General features: G+C 36.9%; 2 protein-coding genes and 1 long non-coding RNA gene across 6 annotated transcripts in view; all 3 read left to right on the top strand.

The window, feature by feature from the left end:
• The window catches only part of LOC138404586 (uncharacterized), a 172,165-nt gene extending 148,877 nt beyond the window's left edge, over positions 1-23,288 (top strand). The window contains exon 2 of the long non-coding RNA XR_011238479.1: positions 17,386-23,288. This is a non-coding gene — a long non-coding RNA (uncharacterized lncRNA). The remainder of the gene's footprint in view (positions 1-17,385) is intronic.
• Flo1 (flotillin-1) overlaps positions 1-23,288 on the top strand; it is a 37,114-nt gene extending 13,826 nt beyond the window's left edge. Inside the window, exons 8-11 of one of the 4 annotated variants that reach the window (XM_069509090.1) lie at positions 208-333; positions 2,145-2,309; positions 6,846-6,951; positions 16,856-23,288. In XM_069509090.1, the coding sequence (XP_069365191.1) occupies positions 208-333; positions 2,145-2,309; positions 6,846-6,911 (357 nt within the window). In that variant the 3' untranslated portion in view covers positions 6,912-6,951; positions 16,856-23,288. Of the gene's footprint in view, positions 1-207; positions 334-2,144; positions 2,316-6,845; positions 6,952-16,855 lie in introns of all 4 variants that reach the window. The other 3 variants (XM_034983238.2, XM_034983240.2, XM_034983239.2) reach the window with 3 other exon arrangements.
• Positions 7,600-15,445, top strand: LOC138404579 (uncharacterized). The gene is made up of 2 exons (XM_069509065.1): positions 7,600-7,947; positions 13,229-15,445. Exons 1-2 carry the CDS (start codon positions 7,931-7,933, stop codon positions 15,111-15,113), a joined length of 1,902 nt encoding a protein of 633 aa, XP_069365166.1. The 5' UTR covers positions 7,600-7,930; the 3' UTR covers positions 15,114-15,445.
• Positions 23,289-24,601: the final 1,313 nt, after the last annotated feature.

Genomic DNA, 24,601 nt, shown 5'->3' with positions numbered 1-24,601 from the left:
TTATTTATTTGTTGAGCATTGTCTTTGTCGTTGAGACCGACAAAACGTCATATAGGTATGAGTGACAGAGACAACGCTCTACAAAGCCGAAATTTCATTTTAAAGGCCGATGTACATTATTTTCTGTCGCGTACTGTACTGTGTTGTTTGTTATTAGACATGGGCTGCTCAGGTTTATCAGTAGCTCAAAATGTTATTTGTGTACAGGCAGAGGCGTTCGCTATTAAAGCGAAGGCGGCTGCAGATGCAGAGCAAATGACCAAGAAAGCAGACGCCTGGAAGGAATACGGCTCAGCTGCCATGATCGATATGATGCTTGAGACATTGCCTAAGGTAAACCCATTTTTTTGAAGCTAACTGTGGAACCAACTCCCATCGGCGGTGTTCCCACTAGATTATAACATGGGGTTATTCAAGGGGCGGACCAACAAATTCCTAAAAGGCCGGCAACGCATCGGCGGTTCCTCTGGTGCTGCAAATGTTCATGGGCGGCGGTAATCACTTAACATCAGGTGACCCGCCTGCTCGTTTGCTCGCTATATCTATTAAAAAAAGCTTATTCATTTTCCATTAATCACATGATTCATTAAAAAAAGAAGAAACCGGTCGTAATTCAGCTGATAACTATGGTGTAGGTACATCCACGATAAGTGATATTAAGAAGAATACCGATTCAATTTTGTGGTGCACCTGCAAATTAGATAGTGAAGACGGTAGTAAACATCGGAAAATGATGAAGAAACCGAAAAACTAACTTTTAGAAAAAGCTTTATACCTATTGTTCGTTTTTACAAAAATGATCAACTGGGCGACCAATATTTGCACTGACTGACTGACTGACTGACTGACTGACTGATCTATCAACGCACAGCTCAAACTACTGGACGGATCGGGCTGAAATTTGGCATGCATATAGCAGTGGCGTGCAGCTCATAGAGGCATAAACGCACTGCCTACCCTTATTGTAATAAATCAATGCTTATTTTTCATTATAACCTGCCGTAAAATAAGTTCATACCTAAATGCATACCCTGGCTTGAACTCCTGTGCACGCCACTGGCATATAGCTATTATGACCGCGCGCCTGCGATATGCGCCTGCTAAGAAAGGATCTTCGAAAATTCAACCCCTAAAAAGGTGAAATAGGGGTTTGAAATTTGTGTAGTCCACGCGGACACAGTCGCGGGAATAAGCTAGTATCTACATAAGCACAAAGCCCGCTTTTCTTCATACATTCGATTATCCCGATTTTCGATTATCCGAATCCCTAATGACAACAATTGGTCCAGTTAATCGAGTTTCCACTGTATTTATTCAGAATAGGTAACATGTTACGCTTACTGATGGTCAAAATTGTTAATTTGTACGATGATATAGTGGTGATAATTAATTACGTACTTAAAACTAACCGTAATAGCTAGAGAGTAGAAATTTTCTCAAGATTGTGTTTTTAACGCTTTACCGCTATAACAACAAAAAAAATTGAAAAACCAAAATTAAATAAACTTAGATGAGAATTTGAAAATGCCCGTCATGCAATTTTTTTTAAAGTACATTGTGTTATATCATGTACGATGGTGCGGAATCCTTCGTGTGCGAGTCCCGAATCGCAATTGACCGGTTTTTATTTAAATATAATATTAAGATTTGTTACTTAAGTTAGACTATGTCGCTGAACAAGAAAATATTGAAATCATATCTCATTTAATTTCTACAACATTGCTATCGAATGTTTTTTTAATCTAAGCAAGCGTGAATGATGTAAGTAATACATCATTCACGCCAATTCGTTCACGCTACTTATCACACTGCACGTACAATGACGTTTTCAATATAATCATGGTAACTTATTTGGGTATTTGCTTATGTCAAAAATATATTATTTCTCAGTGGTTATTAAATAGAGGGCCTTCCAAAATACGTAAGATCCATGTCCTTTGTTAGTTTTAAGAGGGATAACCATTTTAAGTAAATAAACACACAGACATTTTTTTAGTCGACAACAACAGTCTGACTACATGTAGATAGTAGACATGATGAAGAGCAAACCTCAGGCAGGTTTTTCGAAAACTTATGGATTGTTCAGTTCATGTCCTAACCGAGGGCCAGTACATTTTGAAACATGTTTTCAATTTATTTGCTAGGTGGCGGCAGAGGTAGCCGCGCCGCTGTCGCAGGCCCGCAAGGTGACCATGGTCTCGTGCGGCGGCGGCGAAGTAGGCGCGGCCAAACTCACTGGAGAAGTTCTCAGCATCGTTCAGTGCATCCCCGACCTCGTCAAAGGCGTCACAGGCGTGGACATCTCTAAGGTAAAGGTGATTTATCGTTTCAACCCTTCGATCAATAAAGTGCTAGATATGCTGTCGTCAAAAACTCGTCAGTGAAAAATTACTTCTCCTGACGGGGAACGTATTTTCGATGGTTAGAAAACAAATCCAAAGAACTCATCATTAAATCAATTATTATTTTTACTATCTTAAGGCAGTAGTCCGACCGCCGCGCCGGCGAGAAAACGACTAACTATCGGCGATTTTCTCTCAAGAAACGCACAATAAACGTACATTCCGTGTAGTGTATTCCGTGTCCTAAACGAAAGAGATGCATATATCAAAAGGTGCTCTCTGACTGTTCACACTGCCGGCGACGACTCGCTTTACTAGTTTTGTCGCTGAGCGACAAGCTCTCAAAAATAAACTGGCTCAGCGATATTCGTTCAGCGATGCTCGCTCGCTTGAAACACGCGCTTGTTTGCACAGGACTGCGCGACCGCGGGCGAATGGCGCGAGTAATCGCTCGTCGCACTTGCACACTCACTTATAGCCCGGCGACAACACTATCGAAACTACACACTCGCTTCCCGCTGATCGCCAACTCGTTTAAGTTTCTAGTTCTACTCGTTTCTCGTTCATCGTCGGCGGTCGGACCACTGCCTTAGATGCTGCAGTAAGTAGGTCTGCTTTTTTTAAATTGAATGAGTGTAATCTGTACGCGCGGTTAAAGTAAAACATAAAGTGTGCAGGATTCTATTTTTTAATATGAGTCGGATTTTTTTTTATCTTATCATTAGTAATAAAAATAGAGCTTTTAATCTATAGAGCTAACTACTTAGTATTTGCGAGCATTTTAAATAAAATTCCGAGCTACTTTCAAGTCGCACATAAAAAAGTTTACTTTAAAAAGTTGTTAAAATACAATAATTTTCATTGTGTTATTTGGACAGTTTTTCTATTAGATTGTGTATGCAGTCTTTTACTTTAATGATCGAAATTTCATACACAACTCATATAGTTATTTGTTCCCAGCAACGTGTATCCGGTAAAATAGTACTCATCAAGTCAGTAGGTAGCACCGGATTTCTGATTTCTAAGTCGATATTGTGACTTCATCAGCATCCTTAGGAAATTGTCGTTGAATACATCCCGCTGATGTACTGTGAAGGAAGTGATTCGGTTATTGTACCTATTCAACTCATAATTAATATTAACTTTCATTAAACCTCTGGACTAACAGAGAAACTTCTAAAGCTCTGGCTATAATATATTACATGTAATAATATGTGATCAAATTCAAGTCCCAAAAAACAAGTCATTTTTTCTAACAGCATGACTGATTTATCAGAAATCAGAATAGTATTAACAATACTAATAGTCATAGACACTCATTGCTTTTAATAACATCACTGCTAATTCCCACGTTGTTTTGTTACAGTCATAAGACAAAATAGTTAATTATTAAACGAACTTGTTATAGTCCTTGCGTTTTACGAGTGCGCTTTGCTTATGCGTGTGTTTAAGTCGTATCGTTATAAGGTATGTAAATGTGTGCGTTTGCGAGCGCGTGTTTGCGACTGATTGATTCGACAGGCACGAACTCTTACGCAACGTCCATGTATACGACGTAACCGCAAGTAAAGTTCACGCAAGCTCGTGAATCGCAAGAACTGTACCTGAGGTTCTGGCTTGGTCCAAACAGTTCAATAAAGTTTACATGTACACACCGCGTCGCTAATTTATGCATCCGCGACTGAGCGAATACAGGATACTAAACCATTTAGTTGCTTTCGTCGCCACAATTCTCCTCGTAAAACTGCTACAAAATTCGAGTGACGTTTGAGAGGTGAAGGAAGTGTACGGCCTCTCTGTGATTTATATATAGGATAGCCGTATACCGTAGTAATGTCAATTCGTAAAATAATTTCAAACTCAAACTCAAACTCAAATTATTTATTCAGAATTGGTAAAATTTTACGCTTCCTGATTGTCATAAAATTATTTGTAAGATGATATGATATAGTGGTGATAATTAATACGTACTTAAAACTAAAGCTACGAGGGTTCCAAACGCGTCCAGGTCTGAGAAGAGCCCACAACAAACTCAGCCGGGTATTTGACTTAATATAGCGCTGCGGCAGTCAAGCGGATTTTGCAATATTAAAAAACTGACAGCCCTAAAAGCTGATCGCCTAAGTAAATTATTGCTGTTTTTTAATAGGTTTGTCATTGTAAGAACCCATTAGCAATCAGGTGGGGTTCCCAGAGAGTGCCCGCATCACCACTTTTACTTAACTACGTTAATTATAGTTGATTATAACGAATCTAAATTAAAAACACGTCATCTTATCAAATGATAACACTTGAGGTTAACCACAATAGTGATTTGAAACGAATATGTGGGTATGTAAAGTTTTATCCACCTTCAATGCTTATCGCCTGAAGGGACTCCAACGTGATGACGATATCGACGTATCCGGCGATGAAAATGACGTAAGAAATAGTCTTTTTTTTAATTTTCTTTATTCAAATACAAGTAAGCCCTTGACTGCAATCTCACCTGATGGTAAGCGACGATGCAGTCTAAGGTGGGAGCGGGCTAACCTGGAAGGAGTATGACAGTTTTGACTAATTTCAAAGATCTCTTTTTCCGAGTATAGATACACACTTCTTTTGACCAACGTCGTTCGTCAATCTTGACTGTTTCAGTTACAAGTAGTTTTCACTAGATAAAAGTTTTGTAACATATACATACATTAGATGTTGTCACCCTAGAAACCATTACTAATGAGTGAGTACATACGTCGACCTTATGATTATTAATAAGACGAAATGCATTTTACATTTTGTTTTCACGCCTACGTGTTTAACTAGCGTGCTTTAAATAGAAACGAGTTTATGTGATTAGGCACGAGCATATTATTCGCCACACTATTAATACGTCATTTCTAAACGGGTTTTTTTATTATTCTCATTTAAAGGGCGTAAGTCTACATAATATTATTCAAACACTTAATTTAATTTAATTTAAAACTAAATTAAACTAAACTTAAAACTAAATCTAAATACTACTTATATACTAATTATTTCTACGACTTATGTTAATACGGACCATCTTATATATACGTTTTGCTGCCTCGGACGTCGGGTTTGCCAAAATAATATTTATATTTCCCAGCTTCCTGTCCGGCACTTCACTCCAGACACATTCCGTTCCAAACGGTCATTGATGACAATGTAATATTTATGATTTTGAAAGTAACACGCGTGTTACTTACGTTTACCAAATTATTCTTCAATTAGTAACTTCATTAGTACCAGTCTTTTGGTTAATGCGCTGCATTGATAACATTTAGTGAAAAAGGTCTAAATGACGCTATACACACAATAGCCATGTCCACATATTCAAGCAAAGATGTCCAAAACGTCTGAAAGCAACTAATGCATAAGTTTGGCTTTTCGTATAGCAAATGGCGATCGGTAAAACCACGAAGGTTTATTATGCTTTGTTTCGGCATCTAATATGTACTCACACATTTCATTGCCACAATTTCGAGCCCACTCGCACCTTGTAGGAGTAGTAAGTAATTTGGTACCAGCATTAACAGTAAAATCATTGGAAATTAACAACACTTCTTTCTTGGAAGCAGTGTTGTTCGGTACGACCCAATCAGCACGTCGCGTCGGAAGTTTATTGTTACCGCTTGGTTGTGCTAATTAATAAACTTAGTTGTGTATATTTATCAACTTTTTTCTTGGGTATTCATAAACCGTTCCATTTTACCACGTATGTGTATAGCACGCCTAAGATAGTGATATCGGGAATTTAAAGGTCGGCACATTAATGCCCTATATCTAGTATTATTCTTCGCTTATCTACATTGTATATTATGTAAATTCGGTATATTTTATTGCACAAATTTTTTATAATCTAAATTGGGTATTCACAACATAATACCTACTTGCAATTTTATCAGATAATAATTTAAATTTAAAAAAAAAAATCCGACGAATTGAGAACCTCCTCCTTTTTTTAAAGTCGGTTAAAAAGAGAATAGTGTTCAAGCTCTGGTCATAATAATATTATGTTATTAAAATTCTGTCCCATTTTGTGAGTAATGCTGTATATACAGTCTACACATTGAATTAAGTACTATATAATATATATATATATATATATATATATATATATATATTTTTTTTTTTTATCTTTCTACCGTAAGACAAAGTCATCTGAGTTTTTTAATTTAACATTCTTTAAGACATAAATTCTTGCTATCCTATCCTTGGGTTGATTGATTTTTTTATAGAAAATATATTATAGTACTCTTTCAAGCTTTGCGTGTTTACCTGAAGGCTTAGCACCGAACTTCATAATCTACAATGTGATACAATAGCCGGCCAGGTGCAATTCCGCCACTAACTATTGACTTAAATGCGCAATGTTAGAAAGAGTATCTTATATCATTGCATTGTGATGGTCATAAGTTCGGTGCTAGGTTTTTCATTACATCTCAGTCTCATTACTAACAATCCATCTACTACTAACGCTTGTTTTCACGGGGGCATGCTTAGGCGGCGGATACAACTCTGGTCCCCACACCGACTGCACGCGGCGACTCGGCGCGAAAGGTCCGATAACTATTGGAGTATCTCAAGTAAAACATCAAAGATCATCGAGGCAAGTATCCTAAGTAGATTACCAGTCTCTAGCATAAAAAAGATGTAGGCCACGAGTATCATTTTTTAACAATGAGTACGTAATGAAAAAACGTTACCCAACTATAGTCCGCAACAGGTTGAGATGGCAATCGGGGAGGGAACGTCCGGACACTCGAACAGCCTCAGCGCAAACTCGTTGCGGGTGAGCACGCCCGCACGGTGTGCGGGGTGCCGTATGCATCTCGACATATCGCGTACTTATAGGTGGACGAACTAAATCCGTTCCGCAACGAACGCGCCTGTCTCCGTGCGTGTACTGTTATAAATTAATAATTTTAACATGACGTGTTAATTCGCTGCTTCAGCATTTCAATTTATATAAAGCGAACAATCCGCGAGGCGGCGAAGCAGTCCACATTTCCATATTGAATAGTTAACACTGAAACTACTGTATTCGCGTGAAGTAAAAGTTCCGTGTGTGTGAATTTCCAAATTAAATTCGTTGGACATTTCTTGTGGTTTTTTTTTCAAAAGACTGTCGAAGCGGACCTCCTAACAATTGGTGTCAGAAGTGGGATTGCTGAGAAGGTTCACGCAAGAGGACCCTTAGCATCCAAAGAATCCTGAGGTCATCGCAGTCGTGATCGACGATAAGCCTCGCCCCCAGGGTTGAGCCCGCATCACAACCACTAAGCACCGGTTCTACTCAAGATCGACGATAAGTCTCAGCCTGCCAGACTGAGCCCGCATCTCACACGAAGAACGCGAATATCCTGGACTCACTCAAAAACATCAGTGAAATAAATTTTAAGCCTTCAAAATTACGAAATACAATTTCTTCAATATCTTCAGAAACCTACTCGATATCGTCGCCGCGTGAAATACGAGACGCATTCCGTACAGTTCAAAGCCTTCACGTGTCGCAAACGCATCGACCTAATTTAACTTTCAGTGCAGTGACATCAAAGTGAAAACCTTTTTGTGAAAAATAAATCGTGATGTTTGCCGTTATCCTGTAAGTAGTTTATATTAATTTTGTATAAAAAGCGTAAATTGTCTAAATTGTATATTTTCGTACTGTATTTTAAATTTAAATCCTTTTTTTTTTTTCTCTCCATATCTCAGTTTCAGTAATCAAAAATGAGTTTAAAGTCAGAAAGTTCGGACGCAAAAGTGACTCTCTCTATACTCACTAAATTCGTAAGGTCTTATGATGGGAATCGGGAAACTCTTGCCGCGTTCCTAACTAACTGCGATAACGCAATTAGTTTAGCTGCTCCCGACCAGCAAAATATCTTATGTAAATATATAATCTCCCAACTTGAGGGCAAAGCTCAATTAGCCTGCAGCCTTAAAAATTTCAATAATTGGGATGAATTAAAATCATATTTAAAAAGCACGTTTGGCGAGAAAAAACACTCGTCCCATCTGCTACTTGATCTCCAAAACTGTAAACAGGGCCAGTCCGAAAGTGTGACACAATATTCTATCAGACTCGAAGCATGCCTAACTCGACTTCAAGCTGATATTCAAAATTCATGCACTGATCGTAATCTCCTTCTAGGCAAAATCACAGCTATGGAAGAACTCGCCTTAAGCTTATTCCAATTAGGTCTTAACCCTAATATTTCTAATATTGTCCGCTGCAGAAACCCTTCGACACTTAATGAAGCAATTTCTCTAGCAGTCGAAGAAGAAAAAATTTTCAAACTTGTAAAAATTACTCAACCAAAACATCCAACTAAATTTTGTTCCTTATGTAAGAAGACCAATCATAGTTTCTCAGAGTGCTTTAAGAAAAAGCACGATTTCACACAGAGATCATCTTTCCATATTCCTCCCGCTAACCCTCAATATTCTGCAGAAACAAGTCAAAGTTCATCAAAGGACTCAAATTTCGTCAAAACCTGTGCCTATTGTAAACACAAAGGACATCTTATCTCAGAATGTCGTAAGCGCCAATATAATAATAATCAGCGTCGGATGAACTCTCACCCTCCGTCGGGTCCCTCTCATAGTAACAGTGCTAATGTTAACATGTATGAATACTCTGAATCCTTAAATGAAGTGACGAATAGTTACGTCCCTGAATCAAAAAACTTAAACTGATTTCGGATGCGTGCCTGCCGAAATCAACAATCCAAAATGGCACTCGAACTACTAAATCCTTTTATACTAATTCTCCCAAATCGTTTATATCTCGGCAATCGCTACATGACTGTCCGAGTCACACTGAATCTTATACCAAATCTTTTATATCCCGGCAATCACCAAAAGACTGCCAAAATATCGCTGAATCATATCCTAAATCCTCACTGATTCCTACAAAATCGAATACAAAGCATTCCAAAGAAGATTGCTCAAATAATACTATATCTCATTCTAATTCTTATACTAGCTCTTATACTACAAAATCCTTTAAATCTCAGTTTCCTTCAAAGGATCAACTGAGTCTTACAAACTCTAAAGTCATTCAAAATGACCCCCAAAGCGACGCAAGCAAAAGCTCATTGCCTCTTAAAGACGTCCCAATCTTCGAAACAAGCACCCTGAAAAAGTTGGTGTCCTTACCTCATGCATTTTTACAAATAGAATGTAATAAAAAACCTCTCTGTTTCTTAGTTGACACAGGCGCAAGTGTCAGCATTATTAAGCGCTCGTGTTTACCAGCAGAGCCCCAATTGTCTCAAGAAATTATAAAACTCAAAGGCATAAACGATAAAGATTCCTATAGCGAAACTTTAGGAACAGTTGTGCTTAACCTTATTATAAACGACCACACCATTTCTTTTAAATTCCACGTCATAACTGACGCTCTGAATCTGGAATCAGACGGTATCTTAGGTACCGATTTTCTACATTTTTTCCATACTAATATCGATTATAATAGTAAATCCCTTACTATCTCAAATTACACTTTACCAATTCATTATTCGAGCCCTAGATATATAATACCGGCTCGCTCCGAAGCTATTGTTGAATGCACTGTCTCAAATGACAAGTTCGAGTTACGTCATTTAAAAGACGCACTCATATTAGATCACTCTATATCCGAAGGTGTATATATAGCAAACTGTATAGTAAGTTTGAAGCCTAATTATAAAGTCAATGTCTCTGTTTTAAATACCACTGAATCTCAAATAGAAATCCAAGACTTCAAGGTTCTTTTAACTCCTATAGACTTCTCTGAACTACACCAAGTGTCTCAATCCCCCGAAATTGTCAACCACGTTTCTAATTCTTCATCAAATCGACTCGATCGTGTTCTAAATCTTATAAGACACTCACATCTTAACGATGAAGAGAGAAAAGCTCTCTTAGAGTGCTGTTCTGAATACTCTGATATATTTTATCTCGAAGGAGATACTCTAACTCATACTAACGCTATTCAACACTCTATTGACACGGGTAATAGCTCTCCTATTAATGTTAAATCTTACCGTTTTCCCGAATGTCATAAAAACGAAGTCGATTCCCAAATCCAGAAAATGCTACAACAGAAAATTATAAAACCGTCTATCTCTCCATGGAATGCTCCCGTTTGGGTGGTTCCCAAAAAAATGGACGCATCCGGGAAAAAGAAATGGCGAATAGTTATCGACTACCGCCGCCTCAATGACGTCACTGTATCCGAAGTATATCCTATTCCCTTGATCACAGATATCCTAGATCAACTAGGTCATTCCAAATATTTTAGCACACTGGACTTAGTCTCCGGTTTCCATCAAATTCCGCTGAATCCTTCAGATGCACCTAAAACTGGTTTTACTGTAGTCAACACAAATGGTTCAACAGGCCACTACGAATTCACTAGGATGCCGTTCGGACTTAAGAACGCTCCCAGTACTTTTCAACGTCTTATGAACACAGTATTATCAGGTCTTCAAGGTTTACATTGCTATGTCTATTTAGATGACTGTATCATCTATAGTGCAGATCTCAAATCACATTGTGAAAAACTGAAAATGGTATTCAACCGTTTCAGAGATTATAATCTCAAATTACAACCGGATAAATGTGAATTCCTTAGAAAGGAAGTCACCTATCTAGGTCACATTATAACGGATAAAGGTGTCTCTCCAAACCCAGAAAAAATTAAATCAGTCTGTGATTTCCCAATTCCTAAAAATCCTAAAGAAGTAAAATCATTCCTCGGTCTCGTTGGTTATTACCGCCGATTTATTGACAATTTCTCCAAGATCACAAAACCTCTAACATCTTTACTCAAAAAGGATGTCACTTTTCATTGGTCTATAGAACAAGACCAAGCTTTTAACCTCCTGAAGGAAAAGTTAACCTCAGCTCCTCTTCTCCAATACCCTGATTTTTCTCAACCATTTATCGTTACCACAGACGCCAGCAACTACGCCGTTGGCGCAGTGCTATCTCAAGGCCCTATCGGCAAGGACAAACCAATAGCCTATGCTTCTAGAACCTTAAACAAACAAGAAGGAAATTACTCGACCACAGAAAAGGAGTTAGTTTCTATTTTATTCGCCGTTAAAACTTTCCGACCATATCTCTACGGCACTAAATTCAAAATCGTAACAGATCATCGGCCCTTAGTATGGCTCTTCAACGTCAAAGATCCTGGTTCCAAACTCGTCCGTTGGCGCCTCAAACTTGAGGAATACGATTACGAGATTATTTACAAACCTGGAAAATTAAATTCAAATGCAGACGCTCTGTCTCGCATCCCAATTCATGCTATAAATACAGATAATCTTACTAAGCTTTCCTACGAGGCATATTTTAAGAAACAACTTACAAACTCTTTACCAGATTCTAACACAAAAATTGAAGAACACTCACAAGCTTTACATCTTTCCAAATGCAAAATTATTGCATGCCCCGTTTCTCTAGATTTCGACAACTCAATGCCACATTGTGAGGAATTATTATCTCAGATAACCGACACCGCTTCATTGTTAGAAGCCGAACGTGAACAATGTTCGGTAAGGTCAGTTACAAAAAATAATAAAACATATTATTTTCTTTTTACCAAGGTTCATCATTACGATGAGACAACTTTTCGCTCCATTTACGACACTTTGATGATGCTTCGTGATGAACTTATATCACATCACCCTAGCATTGATGAAATAGCTATCTCCGATTTCTCTGAACCTTTTACTAAATTATCCTATACCAAAATTTATAATATGATTTCCTACGTATTTCATAACACTAATATCAAAATACATATTTATAAAAATCAAATAATATTTCCAACTCCAGCTGAAGTTCCTACAATTCTCAAAGAGAATCACGACACTCCCATAGCAGGACATCCTGGTGTGAATAGGATGTATAGTCGAATTAAAGCCTCATACTACTGGAAAGGAATGAGAACTGACATAGAACGCTATGTGAAGTCTTGCAAACTATGCCAAGTTAACAAACCTTTACGAGCCTGCATTAAAGCTCCTATGGTTATTACATCCACGAGCACAAAGCCTTTTGAACGATTAGCTCTGGACATAGTTGGTGTCTTACCTGAAGCAGGTTTCCAAAAGTTCAAGTTCATACTGACTCTGCAAGATGATCTTACCAAATTCCTATGTGTCTATCCTATGATTTCTTCAACAAGTGAAGAAGTAGCCCGTAATCTGGTCCACTTTATGTCCTTATTCGCTATTCCTAAAATGATCCTTACTGATCAAGCCATGACTTTTACATCAGAACTGTTTAAACAAGTTACCGATATTTTCAAAATCAAACCCTTACTTTCTAGCCCTTACCATCCCCAAACTAACGGTGCGCTGGAACGCAGCCACGCTACTCTTAAAGAATACCTAAAATCCTTTGTAAACGAAAATCAAAATGATTGGCATTGCTACCTAGCAACAGCTGTTCTCGCGTATAATACAACTCCTCATACTACTACTCAATTTAGTCCGTTTGAACTTCTGTTTGGACAGAAACCAACCCTTCCTAATTCTCTCTACGACACAGATAATAATGTTACATACCACGAGTATGTCCGTGCGCTTCAGTATAGAATGAAAGTAAGCCGCGAAAAAGCTTTAGAGTATATTAGATCAAGTAAAGAATCTTCAAAACAAATCTATGATTCAAGTTCTAATCCTAACATAGAATATAAAGTTGGTGACATGGTATATTTAAAATACCATCACAGACTTCGTAAAGCCTTATCTCCAATATGGAAAGGCCCTTACAAAATCGTTAAAATAAATGGAAAACATAATGTTACTTTATTAATAAATAGAAAACATGTTAAGTATCATACTAATTTAATTAAGCTCGCTGTAACTTAAGCTTATCATTCTTTTCAGATTTTTCTCCTACGTCTCGTCTGAGCCAATGATTACACCCATAACGCATAGCCCTGGAATATATTTCGACCCCATTACAAAAATTTATTTCTACAATGATTATTGGAGAGTAATCACGCATCTCAACACCGTCTCATTGGAACCACAGCTTGACAAAGTTGACCGGTTGATTGTTAAAACCTCTCTAGTTTGTGCTAAGTTGCAACCAGAAGAGTACTCTAGCTGCAAAAATGTTTTTAGTCCAATTGAAGTACTTCTAGAATCCAATTATCTCAAGGCTCAATCTCTATCTCATATTATCTCAAGCGAAAATCCTGCTAGATTCAAAAGATCTTTAGAATTTGGTGGTGAAATCCTTAAGTTTTTCTTTGGCACTTTAGATGCTGAAGATGCCCGAAAATATGATGCTGCAATTAGCTCTTGTCAGAGATCTGAATCTGAGATATTTCATTTAATGAAAGATAATATTCATATAGTTAAGTCGTCTATTAATACTTTTAATTCTACTATTTCTAGGTTAAATCAAAATGAGATAAAGTTAAACTCTCAGATTAATAAATTAAACGATATATTGTCTTATGTTACTAGTGATAATGAAAAATTAATGTATTTAACTAGATTTAATAGCTTAGTTAATATAATCGAAAGCTCTTTACTAGCTATCTCAAATTTTCTCGATACTGTAATAAACGCAATTTTGTTTTCAAAAGTTAATGTTCTACATCCTTCTGTTCTAAGTCCTGTAAAACTGTATGATGAACTGTCTAAACACAGAAACTCAATCAATAAAGGTTTAGATTTTCCTGTAGCACTAAGTATAGAAAATATACATACCATTATAGATATATCTAAGTTAGTCTCCTATTTCTATAACAATAAGATAGTATTTGTAATACAGATCCCTCTTGTCTCTCCCGTTAAGTATAACGTCTATAAAACAATCCCGCTCCCGACTCCTCACTACGAAGGACAATCCAAAAGTTTTGCCTTAATCAAACCTACTAAACCCTATTTAGCTATAACTGACGATAGATTAAATTACGTATTATTAGATACTTTAAGAGATTGTACTATTTTAAATAGTGAAAATTCCATCTGTAAATTAGAGTCAATTTATTCTGTAAATTCGAATCCTTCATGCGAGACAAAACTTTTAACTGAAGTAACTCTATCTTTACCAAGGGAATGTGAACCCAAAATCTTATATGGTCTTATTGACATATGGCATAAATTAAAAAATAATCAATGGATATTTGTACAGTCAAAAACAAGCAAACTAACTATCAATTGTAATGATAACTTTAAGGATTATTCTATATCTGGCACTGGAATATTAAAACTGAACAAAGGTTGCATTGGTTACTTTAAAACGATTCAATTTATACCGTCTACCATTTCAAATTTAACTATTGATAATAATAACTTTAATATTAATTTTGATATAACTAATGATAACTGCTGCAACCAAGAGATTGTTAACAAAACGATTCCTCTTCTATCACCTATTAACCTAAGTAATATTAATTTAGATTCCTTAAAAAATTCGATAAACCAATTCAACGATCTTGAGTTGCAAATCAACAGGATCCAAGAGGAATCTCATTTTATAAAATATAGCTCGTATTACTCTGCTTTTACTTATATAATTATTTCGTTAATTTTTCTATTTTTATGTTATAAGATTGTCAAATGTTTTAAACAACGTAATTGTAACAAATTCTGCATTCAATTTTTTTTCCAATGTAATCGCAAAAAGATTTCGCATAAAGAAAACAAAGCCCAAAGTTCTATTGAAATGTCACAGATAACAGATGATGAAGATAACGCATCTGTAGACCTTCGAAATCTTAGTGCATCAGTGCAAAGAAATCTTTCAAATAATTAAATTATGTAGAATATTTTACCATTTCTCTCCTTTTCCTTTTCTTTTTTTTACTACGCTTTATTTTAAATTAAAGCTTCGTCTAAAGGGGGGAAATGTTATAAATTAATAATTTTAACATGACGTGTTAATTCGCTGCTTCAGCATTTCAATTTATATAAAGCGAACAATCCGCGAGGCGGCGAAGCAGTCCACATTTCCATATTGAATAGTTAACACTGAAACTACTGTATTCGCGTGAAGTAAAAGTTCCGTGTGTGTGAATTTCCAAATTAAATTCGTTGGACATTTCTTGTGGTTTTTTTTTCAAAAGACTGTCGAAGCGGACCTCCTAACAGTACGTAATGCCACCAACAGAATTCGCTGGAGGGAGATCACACGAGCAGCAGTGAAGAATTCGCAACAACGACCACTCTGTCAGGAGTAAACGATTGAGAGGAAGAAGAATGAAAAAACTCTAATCCCTGTTTTACGCTAGAGCAACAACATGCGATATTGTGGCATGCTACGAATGGAAATATTAAGTTTGGAAATATTAAGTTTGTGACCTAACCACATGCGGCAGTCCATTTTGTGCCGAAACATCGTGTTGTTAGACTGCAACATTACGGTACGACAGAGCCGATGATTCTTGATTCATTTTAGATTATTATTGTACCTTGGGATCTTGCGACATGCCACAATGCCGCATTATGTTGCTCTAGGTTAATGAAGCTTTAATATACATTTTGCAGAAAGTACTAAGGCCATTACGAACGTGCGAAGTGGGGCATAAATAATTTTTAACAGTTCTCTCGCTCGCACTTACAGGCCTTATGGACCTGAACCTGGCCCATACTTTTTACCTGTATCTACTACCTGCGTCTAAACAACATCTCTTTATCGATAACGACTTCTGGGGCATTCTCACAACCCTATGATCGTAATGATTTATGACCCCGTTTGCACGTTCGTAATGGCTTTAGTATAGGTAAAGAAGCTACACTCACTCCCCTAGCCAATTTATCGTCGTCCGCGACGTAATGACACGGCTACTGGTACTGCCGCGCTTGCCCCACTCGCTTCTCATCTTTTTGTTACGCGATCGAGAAGCAACATGCTTACGTATAGCGTTATATCATTGTCCCGTCCGATTGGTTTTTTCAGACCTAATAAGTTCTACCGTTATCCACACACACATACACAAAAATCGTATGCGGACAGGTCGGTACCCGGTAGTAGTAATATGTCATTAAATTAGTTCGCTTATATCTCCGGTCGGGGGTGTGCAGCTAATATTACTCGTATCCAAGGATCGGTACTAAGCGTTAAGGCCGCCTTTTGTATTCTTATTCCCTTCTTGTTTTCTATTTGTATCTGTTTTCTTTGCTATGTATGTGCGTATGTATGTATATTCTGTATTGCACCACAAAACACAAATGGCAGGTTACAAAAAGGAAATCTTAAAAAGTAGGTACAAAAAGGCAGACAAACTCTCTTCCAGACAAACTTATGTTGTACAGCAGAGTATGTATATGAATAACCCAAGCGGTGTCACATATTTATGGCAAATCTAATAAAGGTTAACGTGTCTCCATTACCGTTATTCGATTTGCCATAGCAAAGTTGCACTTCATATCACTGCTTTAGACAGGCACACTTTCATTTTTATAATATTATTAGTAACAATTTGTCTATGATGCTTCTCAATCGAGAATCTTAGTTATTCATTGCAATGTAACTTTAATCTTGTTTTTTTTTCACAGGGTCTCCGCGCCGTGTAAAGCCACAATCTACGTAGAGGTACAGAGTGTTTTCTGCCCGGTAATTATCACAAATATTGTCCAATAACTTCTGCCAAATTATTACAAATGCATTATTTTTTCAAGTGTTTATGTATATTACTAACATACAAATCTTCAGTACCACGATACGTGACGAAACGATAAGCACACATGCTATATTTTCGAATAAGAACGAAATTTATAGATACTCAAGTTCGGTGCAAGGTTGGCTATGCGACAATCGGAGCGATGATCTGATGGATGCGACCAATCGCCTAAATACTCTCAAGAATATTACAAATGACTGTTATACTAATAAAATGATACCTATATTTTTTTATTTAGCTAAACTGTCGTTGACTTTAGGGTAATTGAAAATATTTGGTGTTCAAAAAGTGCAGAATAGAAATTCTAATAAATGTAATTTAGCGAGTTTTGTAGTTGTTATTGAGGTCATATTTTTTTCTAAACGTAATTTAGGGTTTCCGTTGAGACTAACGAATATTACATAGTGATGATTTTCAGCGTGTTTATTGAATTGTACTTTAACATCAACTAAGTAGTCCATTGTAATGTTTGTGTATTTTTATATGTACGAGTATATAAACTGTCGTGCTAGCATTTATATCTTACAAGAAACTGTCAAAAGTAAAGCAACATTTTACAAAAGTTCATATTTGTAACCTAAACAGCTATCTCGTGTCTTGTTAAAGCACTCTACCTCTACATACCGAGATAAATCGGGTAGACGTTATACTTATTTAAGAGGGGTTTGATCGAAGTGAGCTCCAAACGTACACAGTTTGACTCTAATTTGAAAACTAACAAATCAAACTCAATTAATATGTAGATACGTTGTAGGAACTGTGTCTGTGGTTTTCCAAATTCGTTAAAATATTTTGTTTTACATTTACATGGGCTCAAGGTGTTACATACAAATATTTAAACCCGTGTAACATTAAAACTAGATTTTTTTACGGAAATCTGACAAACCACGGTCATGATCTTCAAACCTGTGTAACTTTAAAACTAGAAATTTTTACAGAAATCTGGCAAATCACGGCCACGTATTATATTAGTTAATAAAACGTGTCTACAAAATTTCATTGACTTCGGTTGCTTAGTAAACAAATGAGAATGGAACTGCGTTTGTATGGAGCGAGTGACGGAGAGTCCTTTGTTAAGAACAATTATGCTGGCGGCGGGTTATTTCCCGGTAGATTGCGTGCATGATTAGTAGGCTTACTACGAGTTTTCACATCTGGACAACGATGATAGATTTCGAGTAGCGAAACAGTCGTTTTAAGACTGAGTTCGTCAAATCCGCAGTCAAATCCCCAAGCGGAATCTTTGCGAAATAACAATCGGTAGAACTGAATGTACGACTCATCCTTGAGTTACATCGATTTTAATGTTACTTTGTTGGTTTTTATATTCGAACTCTTGAGATGTGTGAACTCATACTAAGGGTTCAGTTGTCTGGCGGTTTTCAATCGCTTAAGTCCAAGATGGGATGCATGCCACAAACTACAAGTGACACCACTGGTTTCTATGAATCTATGAAATGGATTCCGAGAGCAACACTGCGGCCTGCAGCCGTGGGCGTAGACTGCATACGACGCTTGCAGTTTGTGGTCTGCAGCCCATCTCGGACTTGTATCTTCGTGCGGAGATGCCGTCTTCAAGTGCCCTTGCGATGAAGCAAAGCAAGATACAAAGGTGACTCTGGTAGCCAAGCCGGTGGCTTTGATGTGTATTTTAAAGCGCTTATATTGTGGTTCATGCAATTTACCTTGTTATACACGTAAACTTCATTATTAAAATATAAGATATAGGAACGGTTTGATTGGCTGAACTATAGTAGTACGTACCCTGTTAGGTACGTGAGCGACAATATTAAAACTATGCGATTGATGATTCAATCATGTATTCAAAGAAACAGCTTATTCATAATATTTTTTTTAAATATCTGAAAATAAGCTCATGAAATTCTGAATTTTGTACATCATTGTAATTCTTATGTTCAGTTTCATTTTTATAACAACGTTTTTAAGGACTAATTATGGCAACACCTTCGTTTAAAATTGGTTTGTAATTTGGAACAGTTTTGTTTGTAATTGGTTGGTGCCTCAAAATGGTTAACGCCCACTGAGTTTTTGTCTTTGTCATTTATATGGGATTATATAACAGATAGAGCCCTATACTAACATCTCTCCGTGGATAAAGTATAGTAATAATTTCATTGAGTTTAGTTACTTGCAAAATGTGTCGCTTTGCTATAGGATGTCATGCAGTCGTATAACCTATGTATCTGGCGTGTCCTTTCCAGTTTAGCGGATTCCGCTTTAGGCTTTTCCACCAAGGATTAGCGGTCATGCGGAGCGAGGGATGTGTGTGTAAGACACCAGTATATAATCGCTTTATTTTGGTAGCTTAGCTTCACTTATAGCCTTTAGCGCAGGCTACAATGGGAGCTTACTAAGGTATTAATCGCTGCATAGTTTAGCCTTGTAGTTCGCAATGTGAACCGGAGTATGAAAAGACAAGGTAACGACATGAGCAGAGCGAAACAAACTTAGTTTCGTTTTGCTTCGCTCCCAATGTGGCCTGCGCTTTAGCCATTCGAGAGTTGTGATGCTTCCTCGCAGTCTCGATCGAAATGCCTATCGCTGCATCCATAGGGTTTTAAAATTTGATCAGTTCGTAGTCAAACGCGAAAACCTGTTAATTCTATTATTATTAGGTAAAAGCTACAAGTAAACACGCGCAAAAAAATATATATGTCAGCCTTTGTAAAGTAAAACATACATAAGTACATATTTTGCATTTGCGTTTTTTGTAATGTGCTTGAATTGTTAAAGAAAGCTCTACTTATCCCTAAAAGGTAAACTTTTCGTAGGTATTAAGCAATACTTTTTCTCTTGCTCGTAAAATATTCTTAAATTATTGTTAAGTATATCATAGGAGTTATTTTCTTATTTTTTATTGTTATTTTTTAATTAGTGCATTGTTTATGAAAAGTCTATTTTTAAATCATATTTTAATTAGGTTAACTCAAAAAATCACCAATGTTAGGCCCGGTACCCACCGAAGGGGAGATGGGCGGAGATGTGTTTAGCAGTCATTTCCGCTTTGGTGGATACCGGCCCTTATACATCATTTTACATGTCAACATAGTTTTCTTTCAATAATTATCGACGGTATATTAAGCTATTGAATAAAAATTAAAGTAGGTACTCAAGAACTGAGTATAGTTGGTACAAAGTCAATATTTAATCCGTCTTATCGGCAGTGTATAAAGAAATCTGTAAGATCGTAATAACATTGTTTACCTCAAGAGTTTCGTGGCTTCTGTGCCATAATAATAATGCTAACCAATTTATTTGTATTCGTATTTTTTAAACAATTTTTAATTTAAGTTATTGATAGTTATTATACTTTATATGAATATGTTTTTATTCGATTTTTATTTGTGAATTATAGTTTTCTTAGAGCTACTTTTACACTGTGTTGGATCTGTCTGGCTTGCGTTGGCTCGCTAATTTATTCTTTACATTTTAATTTTTCGTACCTTAACCTGCAAATTGGGGAAGGTAGTTAACGAATTTCAAACGTATTTACAACTCCAATTTATTATAAGTAAAAAAAAATTAAGACTAAAAACCTTTACTGAAATCCGCTCCAATTTAATTTAGGGCTTTTACTAATGTCGAATGGTTGGCGTTGGCCTCGATAAGTCCAATACAGAACTGTAGCATTTTAGATTAAATGTTTTTAGGTGCTGTGTATTCCGAATGAAGGTTATTTTATTTTAGCACAAATATATTAGTCCTTCTTTGTAAACGTTGTATATGTCGCCTATAAATTGTAGTAAGCTGATGTATTTGTACGACTAGTCGTAAGCTATTTTTCAAAGCCGTGAATGATTAAAATGAATATTCTATTGAAAATACTACTATATAGATAAATAAATAAAATTATGTATATTTTAGTATCGATGTTTATACATGTGTGTATATGGTAAAGAAATATAAAGCTTAGCCTTCTATTGCGAATTGCAGTTTCTACCCACCTTAGCACGCAACTAAATTTCTGTCTATAGGTATAGCAGTACAACGAAAGTACTGTCTTAGAGTTCGAATTACACGTTTTTGTGGTCTCATAAATAAACTTTTGCACTTCGAATTAACGCCCTGCTGTTTGACTAAATTGAAAAGAGTTCAGGAAATAGTACTCATTAACGAAGAAGCAAATTTTATTTATGAAATCGATAGTGAAATTTCGTCGTCTACGTATCCTGATGTCCGAGTTCAATTTATCCATCAGTGATACGTGTAAAAGACTTAGGCTTTTGATTATAAATATTGCCAAGCAGCAGCACGATTCTCTATGACATTTCAAATCATATCTGATTAGTTTCCAAACATGCATCGGTGCATTCACTCACAAACTAACTTTCATATGGCATCTGACGCAATCAGGCATCAGACGCATTTGGCATGTAAGTCGGCACAGCAGCGTTAGAATTTCCAAAAAATACCGGAATCTGGTTTAGACATTTAGTCGACGGCCGACAGTACCTACTAAACGTGTTCCTATTCTATGATTAGCACCTTCCCTTACAAGAAATGTCTAAGCTAATGTTGAGGCTGATTCTTTTGTACACAATCTTTAAACTAAACTAAATTAACAGGTCTAAATCTAGTGCTATCCTTTCCCGCAAGCAATATTATGACAGGGATAGCAATAGATTTAGATGTGTCATTTTAGTTTAGTTTAGAGATTATGTACAAGAGAATCGGTCCTATTATCTAGCGGAAATCCGGCGAGTACGGTCGAACTGGCTGAATTGAGAACCTCTGCCTTTTTGAAAATCTATTGAAAATTGGTTGCAGTAACTAAAAGTTACTGTTCCGCCTCAACAATTTCGTTGATAAGTGGAAGGTTGCGCGCGGATGACTATTTCCTAGAATTTTAATGCCTCACATTTTATCAAAATTAATTTATTAATTTTTCATTATCGGAATTAACTTATTAAAGTCCAAGTTATGATTTGAATATCATAGAGAATTTAGGCCCTGTTTTATCATAACAAAACTGTGAGGTATTGTAGAAACATTGTACGTGTATGTGGATTCATTGTAAAAAATACCTTCCATATATTGACTTATGATTAGCAATAAAATAGAAAAGATACGCCTTTAATTATGTGCTCCGTACTCTTCTTACTTAACTTCTATGGTACATATTTTGTATGCCGTAAGAGCGATCACTCACATATCCGATCCGAATCTGAAAATACGGATATATAATAAGCTACAATACAAATAGTTCTATGACAACTTCGGAGCGTATTTTCACGGACTCTGATTGGATGAGTGCGTAACCGCTGTAAACGTGGGGCGTATCCACTTGGAAACGTCAGGTTTGTTAAAGAAAAAGATTCACAGTCCTTGACTGCCGAAATTATATTGGACACGGGTTACGAATGGGCTGTGATGCTCTGAACCTTCTTCCTCTGGCTACTCCCATCCTCAGTAAGCAATAGTTGTGTATATTTTATCGGTACTGTTATCGACACTAAAGTGAACAAACTTTCTGTTTGATCCTCGACGAATCGACGATACGTCAAATATTAGGCTATGATGAAATGAAATGAAAGAAAAATACGCATTTGACGCAGGTAGCCCTAACCAGTGACGTCAAAACCTCGACGTTTTGGTTAGCAGTTCCCTAACAGTCGTGAACTGTGACACTATCTAAAGATGATATCCGTCCCTGTAATAGACGCATGCCCATAGACACATCCACGGATAACAATTATTACAGACACGGATGGAGAATTTTCTCGTAATGTGGAAAGTTTCGTCTTTATAGTCCGTACAAAATGACTCTCACGCGCCACCTAACCCTATGGGTCAACTGTCATGTCAAAAGTACGGTTTACATTGACTAAAATCGTACTTTTGACATGAAATTTGACACAAAAAGTTAAAATGGCGCGTGAGGAGATAAATTTTACGCGTTATACTTAGATATACCCGTGAATACGCAAACGTTTTCAAAAGGGCCACACCAGACGACTCATTCCATCATTCAGCTTCACTGTTAAATCTGAATGTTGACGCTCGGGTGATCACCACCCCATAAACTGTTTGAGCATAACCCATCCGCTTTTAAATTTGAAGGCACGGATATCATGGATCATGTCAATAGACACTTTCATTTTTTTAATTTAAAATAAGTACCAATATTTGAATACAGTTTGCCAAAAATATAGTAAAAATGCACTCTGAATAAGTAACGTGCACTGAGGGTGTTACAATAATTTTTTTGTGTGGATAAACCTTTTTATTAATATATGTGTACTAACGTGGTTTTTATTCATAATTATTCAATAAAATTTCTAAATCAAGCGTGGTTTTATTTATATCTGCGTTTTTTCCAGAATACTAAGGGACCTAGCGCACTATACAGTGGCCGCAACGTTCAGATAAAGTATCTTAACCCATTTAAATACGCATCGTGCACTTGGCTGAAATGACCGGCCAGCTTAACCTGGCTGCTGTAGTGAGCGAGGTCCCTAAGTTAGGAATTGGTAAGTGCATATTATTCAAATGCAACTTATTATAAGCTGAGTACGATAAATGCAGCGTTCACGCTGCAATCGCAAGTTTTTTGTCGGATAGATCTTACCGAAAACGTGGTGGCGCATACTCTGAGTGAAAACACACGTGCAGTCGTACGCTTTTTAGAAGTCTACAGATTTATCCTGCAAAAACGTGCGGCACTAGTGCCGGAAGAACAGGCTAGTGCTTTTGTGTGCACCACACACCCTCCCATGGAACTAGGAATCAGCTTAGCTTATTGTGGACCAACTCGACGCAATTTTCATTAATATCGAGTTCTGGTTGTTTGTTCGTTACGAGTTTGTGCTGCGAAATTAATAATAATTAATCAATCCTAATTCTTATCTGCATGTTGCTAAGTATAGTAGGTACGCGACAGGTCGAGATGGCTATCATGGAGGGAACGCCCCGCACAACTGCACAGTCCCCGCTCTAACCCGGTGCGGGCGAGCGCAGGTGACGTGCGGGGGATCCCCCCGCCTCATACCGCGATTGCCATCTCGACCTCTCAAATGATTTCTTCGAGTTCTAAGGCTCACCCCCAGGCGGAGCTCCGCGCTTGCCTCCCATCCGGTGACGCTGTACGTTACGTAGCATAGTCAATACGAAACAACACAATCAAAACCATTCAGCGTTAAAAACGCGTTTACACAGACAGGTGCCAATTAGCTGCACGAACCGTCTAGTCTCCTTATTATTTGTGACTCCACATTGTCAACCACTCTAAAAAATGCTCTTGTATGCATAATGTATTCGGTAATAAATTAAATTATTTTTTACTTTTTCGTGTATAGTTTGTGGTTATTGAAGTCGGTTTTTTTCACAATTTTAGTGCCCCCCTGGTTGAAAACCTACTGTTTAATAAGCTATCATACTGATCGCGAACAATTTACTCTTATCCATCGAGGAGTTCTGTTCTGCATCTCCAAAGATATTCGTCAGATCTTCACCAAACTAAAATGGGACCACGTCTGAAGTAGGTAGGTATAACCTACCATAAAAAAATATCAAAATCGCTTCATATTTGGCGGAGTAATCGCGTAAGAAACATACAAAAAAAATACCAAAAAAACAGTCAAATTGAGAACCTTTTTTGAAG

Source organism: Maniola hyperantus, chromosome Z, assembly GCF_902806685.2.
Source record: "Maniola hyperantus chromosome Z, iAphHyp1.2, whole genome shotgun sequence".
Taxonomy (NCBI): Eukaryota; Metazoa; Arthropoda; class Insecta; order Lepidoptera; family Nymphalidae; genus Maniola; species Maniola hyperantus.
The sequence above is the reverse complement of the archived record's forward strand: the minus strand, read 5'-3'. Positions and strand labels throughout refer to the sequence as shown.